Source organism: Arachis ipaensis, chromosome B05 (genome assembly GCF_000816755.2).
Source record: "Arachis ipaensis cultivar K30076 chromosome B05, Araip1.1, whole genome shotgun sequence".
Classification (NCBI taxonomy): domain Eukaryota; kingdom Viridiplantae; phylum Streptophyta; class Magnoliopsida; order Fabales; family Fabaceae; genus Arachis; species Arachis ipaensis.
The window spans coordinates 2,732,816-2,739,672 of record NC_029789.2 but is presented as its reverse complement, the minus strand read 5'-3'; the positions used below and the strand labels follow the sequence as shown (position 1 = coordinate 2,739,672).

General features: G+C 37.7%; 1 protein-coding gene across 6 annotated transcripts; it reads right to left on the bottom strand.

The window, feature by feature from the left end:
* Positions 1,597–5,423, bottom strand: LOC107642472 (WAT1-related protein At4g19185). Of its 6 annotated transcripts, none has more exons than XM_021122818.1 (8): positions 4,717–5,422; positions 4,226–4,311; positions 4,053–4,114; positions 3,836–3,879; positions 3,365–3,650; positions 2,586–2,741; positions 2,193–2,344; positions 1,597–2,022 (listed from the first exon to the last, which is right to left on the bottom strand). In XM_021122818.1, the coding sequence occupies exons 4-8, from the start codon at positions 3,841–3,843 to the stop codon at positions 1,821–1,823; spliced, it is 804 nt and encodes a 267-aa protein (XP_020978477.1). In that variant the 5' UTR covers positions 3,844–3,879; positions 4,053–4,114; positions 4,226–4,311; positions 4,717–5,422; the 3' UTR covers positions 1,597–1,820. The 6 variants fall into 6 exon arrangements, with proteins under 6 accessions (XP_020978477.1, XP_020978478.1, XP_016201326.1 ...); XM_021122819.1 differs by having other exon boundaries at positions 4,272–4,311; XM_016345840.2 differs by having other exon boundaries at positions 3,836–3,952; positions 4,717–5,421.

Genomic DNA, 6,857 nt, shown 5'->3' with positions numbered 1-6,857 from the left:
AAACACTAAAAATTAATTATATTTGTCCTTCAATCACTCCATTCACAATTTTCGTTAATAATTAATGTTTATGAAACATTAATTGACAACATTATGATATCTGACATGTTTAATTAAATATTTACCAAATATATTTATGAACATCTATTAATTTAGTCATTTTTTCAATTACATAAATCAATCCAGTTACACATTCAAGTATTTTTGGCAATCAAGTTGGTCTAAACTCAACAAAAATCACTTTTATCATATGCACGTTTCAATAACGTAAAACATATCCTTCTTTATCTTTGTCTTCGTGTTTTTTCTTCTTCGCGTTTTTCCTTCTTCTTCTTCGCTTTTCTCCTTCTTCGTCTTCGCATTCCTTCTTCTTCTTATAATATTTTTTTTGCCCATGTTTTACGGTATTCTTGACAGAGTAGGAATTAATTTGTCGTGGATCGAATTTCTATTTAAGAATTAGCTACTGGCCAATGAATTATTGTTATATATATATACATGTTTTGAAAACCGGACCGGACCAGTCAATTCAACCGGGTTAATCAGGAATCGATCGCCAGGCCAGTTCGGTTGACACCCAAAACCGTCTTACAAAAAACTAGTAAAAAAATCGGTCGAACCGAAGATTAACCAATAAAGTGGTTGAACCGATCCATTTTTTAAGGCCTGGTTCACTCCCTCCCCTCTTTGAAACAGTGCGTTTTGAATTTTTATTTTTTTAACAAAAAAGAAAAAAACGCGAACACAGCGAACAACCCCCTCCCCTTTTTTCTGTCACAAATCTAACAAAATCCCCAAACCTAAAAAATATTTTATCACCGCCGCCTGAAACTCGTCGTCTCTATCTTCGTCGGGTAGAGGGTGGCATCGCCGCCGGGTGTGACAGACGGTGTCGTGCCGTCGTCGTCTCTCGAAGGTTCGTTCGACCCTCTTCTCTTCTACATCGCACGAAGGTCTCGAAGCTCTTGGTGTCGCCATTATGGTTCTAAAAATCGGATTGGACCGGACAGTTCAACCGATCTGACCAAGAGTTCCAAGACCTTTGCGCGATGTAGAAGAGAAGAGGGTCGAACGGACCTTGGAGAGACGACGACGGCACGACACCGTCTGTCACACCCAGCGACGATGCCACCCTCTACCCGACGAAGACAGAGACGACGAGTTCCAAGCGGTGGTGATGAAACGATTTTTAGGTTTGGGGATTTTGTTAGATTTGTGAGAGAAGAAGGGGGAGGGGGTTGTTCGCTGTGTTGCCCTTTTTTTCCTTTTTTCTTTTAAAATCAAAATTCAAAACGCACTGTTTTAAAGAGGAGAGGGGGAGTGAACTGGGCCTAAAAAATGGATTGGTTCAACCAGTTCATTGGTTAACCATCGGTTCGACTGGTTTTTTACCTTTTTTTGCAGGACGATTTTGGATGTCAACCGGATCGGCCTGGCGACCGGTTTTTGGTTGAACCGGCCAGTCCAGTTTTCAGAACATTGATACAAATTCACCCGGCATCAAATTTATGAGGAAATATTTCACTCAAGTGACACAAAAATACATTTGAAAGCCCTGGGGTAATTTTGACTTAAGATACAAAATCACATTTCAAATTTGGTCTCCAAATTTAAGCACAAAATTCCATTGCAAAATGCTTAGGACAATTTTGATATTTTGTCCTAAAACAAGAGATAAAATGTTCATTCCTACAATGATAGCAGACACCAATTTTCGGATGAAATTTTACATAGACAGGATTAAACATAGAATTTCACAACTAAAAAATGATAGCTTAAACCAATTTTTACATGATATATATATTGAATAATTTAGTTCCTTAATCCAATGATTTTGGATTAATGGTAATGCTGGATGACCCTGAAATAGCATGACCTTTCTGGTATGCAGTCTTTTCATGAATAAGTGGCTCAGACACCCAAGAAGCAATAGGAATAACTCCAGCATTTGCTTGTTTTTCTTTGTAAGATCCCCATGTAACAATGTATAAGCCAGCAATGATAAAAAGTCCCCCCAAGATACTGTTGAAGTTTTTGCCATGCACCCAAAAGAAAAAGGATGAGCAAATAATATGCAAATTTCAAAAGGCTAAATTGTTAGATGTCTCTGGAAATTGTTTAAAAACAATACCATTTTTGGATGATATAGGAGAAACAAATGCATGAGTAATTGGAAGCAATAGGAGCAATACCTTCCCAAGTAAATTGGACTTCCAAGGAAAATTAGGGACAGAAGGGTAGAAAATGCTGGTTGGAGGGGATTGTAAAGGGAAACCAAAGCTGGCCCCAGAATCTTGTTGCTCCATGTAATGATTCCATAATTAAGGGCAGATGCAATAACTCCCTGAAGAAACAGGGAAAATATTTGTCAAAAACTATATATTAGAGTCTCCACCAAACAAGACAATATTTGTATGAAACATAGCTAGCAATCCGTTTGAATGAAACAGCAGAAACAATGAACAGGTGCCAAATTTAGAGAAGACAACTCAAATGTTAGGAAGAGAATTGGACTGGATGCTCAATAATAAGTGATAACTAACAAGGGATCATGAGATTGAAGATCGATTTAAAATTAGACTCACAGCATAAATAACAGCAACTACTTCTGACCACGTCAAAGTCCAGTCAGCCGATGGATCAGTCATGAATATCGATGATATCACCATCAGTACAGCTCCAAAAAAGTACGAATATGCTGTCAGAGATATGTGTGCATGATACTTATTCAATAATGGTGCCTGAAAACAATCCATGGCAATAAATCAAACACACCAAGTTGCATATAACATAAGATCAGAATGAATTGGTTAGCAAAAGTTGACGAGCAAGCACAACTAATCTGATCAATGTAGATATATGCGATGCCTAACATTAGGATTGGAGCTTCCAGAAAAAATTCACTTGGGAAGATCTCTTATCTTCCATCATGTTGTATGATTCTTCTGTCAGTAATAATGATATACTTCAATCTAAAGGGGAAAAAGAAAGTTATAACTCTGAAAAGCATTCAGAAGCCATCCAAATCCTATGCCAAAGAGTGAGTATATAATGTGTGTTTTATGAAATGTGGTTCAAGTGAATCCAACAAAGATATTGGTTTAACAAACAATAAAATTTACTGGCATTTTTGGACCAAATAATTTTATCAAGTCAGGTCAGAAAACATTTTAGCAATATAGAGACCTATATATTCCAAAGTAAATTATCTCTAGGGAAGTGAATCATGTTCATGATATGAAAGAACTGTTTGCAACAGAAGAAACTATAACTACCCAATCTCTATAGTCCACACCCTTTGTCACAAGACATGTGAAAAGGAATTGGAGCCATGAAAAAGAATAGTCAACAAAAAGGTACAAACCTGAAGGGCCAAAAAAGCAGCCATGCACATGCAGTTTGCTATCAAACACAAAACCCCAATATGAAATCGATCTAGTCCAAAATCTTGCAAACCATCCATTAACCATCCAGCTGGCTCTGGCTGACCTCTGGCACTAATTTCAGTTAGTGCTACATGGTCTAGATCTGAATATCCTATCAGAGCTGGACCTCGATACAAAACCATCAATACAGCACCAAAAACACAGATGAGAGTTCCTCCAATCTTTGCAATCCCTTCATATCTTAGCAAGTTTATTCTTTCTGTACTGCAGGAATAAGTTTAGGTAAGCATCTTACTGAATGTCCTAGGGTAGTGGGATATGCTTATTAACATACACAATTCTGGTTGACAGTTTAGAATGTGCATTCGCTTCTATAGGCTCTATAGAAAAAGAAAATTTAATATTCGGTTAACACATGAAGTAAGAAATCGCTTAAGAGTGAAACTGACCCCATCATTACAGTGAACAGAAACGTAAAGACTGGAATTGCTGGCTGCGTGGCAGAAGCATATGTTGGATTAGTATAGCTTAAACCCATAAGAAACAAAAGCTGGTTGCCAAATATCCTGACCAAGATTCAAGAAGCAAACGCAGTATACGAGATAATAAGATTATTGTTCCTATATTGCCAAAACAGTAAACAAGTGACTACATCAAGAATCTTACCCAGTTAATCCAAGAAAGAAGAATGACAGCAATAGGCGCTTCGTGATTGGGGCTGTGTACGCCTACAGGCAACATGGTAGATTAGGAAATCACAAATAATAAATGAAATGAAGACTTGAGAATACCGTCAGTGGAAACAATAAAAGTCAGAGCTAAAACTGTTTCTAAATTACTTCGAATCTGTAGAACTGTTAAATGTGCAAAGCAGGTATGTATAACCTATGCTGTTAGGTGCCAACAATCAAAATTAGCAGTCTTCCTGTATAAGATATAAACATGATTAGCAGCCTGGACCCAGTAGCAACAATCAAGCACAAACTTAGTACATTTCTTGAACCAGGTTTTAGATTACTATTGTTCATTGCCTCAAATTAATGTCCAAAAGGAGTAAGCCATTCAATATCAGTGAAATACAGAGCATGCTCTAAATTTGCAGGAAGAAATTTCTAAATAATTAATATTTTCAACACAGACTCCACGGTGCCAGAATCACCCATCATATACAGTGGAAAGTGCATCAATAAGAAGAAAAAATGCAAAATAGTAATTATTCCAACAGGTTAAATTTTTCTACAACAAATTAGAAAGTAGTAATTATTTATGGCTAAAACAGAACACAATTAAAAATTTCTTAAAGGTGAAAAGGGAGATAAAAAGAGCATACTTTTCATGGAAATAAGCGACAGGAGCAAGGATAGAAAGGGCAACGAGATCCCTGAACACACAGAAGACTAATTCGTTGACACCAACATTGAGGGCCACTTTTGTGATGACATGGTATCCACCATATAAGAGCTGCACCATGGCCATGGCTAAATGAGCCTTCCATGTATCAGCACTCACTGACGCTGACCCTGACCCTGATCCTGAAGCTGATCCAGCCATCACAAACCCACCTTTTCTTCTCGCTCTCTGTGGAATTCTGACAAACACCTCGCAGACAAAGAAAAGAAGAAGATGGGATGGTGGTTGTTGACGGTTTTGATTTGGTTTGGTTGTAACAGTGGTTGGAGATAGAATGAAACACACGCCAAATCAGATGCTTGGTTTGCAAGGCACATACAAACAAACACGCGGAGAGAAAATGAAAGAAAGTTGAGAGCTTTTAGCTCAGTGGTGGTTGATCTTGGTGTTTTGATCGAGTTTGTGTTTCTGGGTGGAGGAACTCGTCTCCGATGGAAAAATAATAATATCTGCTGTATATGTGGACTGCCTTGTCAGCTCCATGGTTGTCGTAGAAACATTTTGTGATAAGAACAACGTCTTGAACATACGTGGAATATTTTGTTGGTTTTCTAATTTGTTGCATGTGCCATCATCATCCCACTGGTTAACGTTGAAGTTTTGGGTCATGAATTGATCATCGAACTGCCACTTCCAATTCATGTTTCCTGATGATTATGACAATAGTATATGAATTTCATTTTCAACCATGTTTAAAAATTGTGACTAGTATAAAATATATTAAAAATAAAATAAATTAAATTATGAGTATATACTCATTTTGGTTTTCAAAGAATTTCAAATTGAACACTTTAGTCCCAACTAAAATTAATTACTCGATTGGTCCCTAACAATTAATTCCATCAGTCACTTAGGTCCTTTACTCCGTTAACTCTAACGGAGGACAAAATAGTCCCTGACAACTCTAACAAGGGATAAAATGATCCCTAACCCCTTTATTCGAAAACGACACTGTTCTTCTCCAATTTTTATCATATCTCGCATAACCCTAACATTCATACTCTCCTTCTTCACCTTCACAGTCTTCTTTTCCATCTTTTCCTTCCTCCTCTTTAGCTCCAAGATTAAGCTATGGTATAATTGTCACACATATCACACCTACCTCAACATGTCATGGACCACACACTTCCTAAATCTTTGTGACTGGTACATCCACTTCCTCTGCACTTCACCCACCAAAAATATCCACTTCCACGTCTTCGATAACATCACCTCCAACCCCGACACGTCCACGACATTCTCAAGACCAAGTTCCACAACTACTCCAAAGGCATGCCTTTCTCCACTCTCCGGCAAGCAATATAGATTGTTGGACATTAGGACATCATGAGAAGATTCTCCTTCGACATCATATGCAAATTCTCATTTGAAATAGATACCGAGTGCTTTATTCCTTCTTTTCCAGAGTCCAAGTTAGCAGACAGCTTTGACCTTGCATCCAAGCTATCAGTACAACGAGCAATGTCGTTGTTGCCGCTCATATGGAAACTGAAGCGATTACTGAATATTGGTTCGGAGAAGAAACTGAAGGAAGCGATCAGAGTGGTGGACAATGTGGTCATGGAGATGATAGGCAGAGGAAAAGGGAGATGGCAACGACGACGACGGGTCTTAACAAATCAGACTTGCTGCCTAGATTCATGGGATCCATCGAAGACAATAACTAGTTGAGAGACATAGGCATTAGTTTCCTGAGTATGAATTGATTGAGAACAAATTGAGGATTTTTTTCTTGTGAACATTAAATTTATAGAGTGTGCAATGTGTAGTTTGAAATTACAGTGTTAGACTGCTAGTGTTATACGCGATATGATGGAAATTGGGAGAGAACAATGTTGTTTCCGAACAGAGGAGATCAGGGACCATTTTGTTCCCTGTTAGAGTTATCGGGGACTATTTTGTCCTCTGTTAGAGTTAACGGAGTAAAAGACTTAAGTGACTGACGGAATTAATTGTTAAGGACCAATCGAATAATTAATTTTAGTTAGGGACTAAAGTATCCAGTTTGAAATTCTTTGAGGACCAAAATGAGTATATACTCTTAAATTATATGTCTTTTTA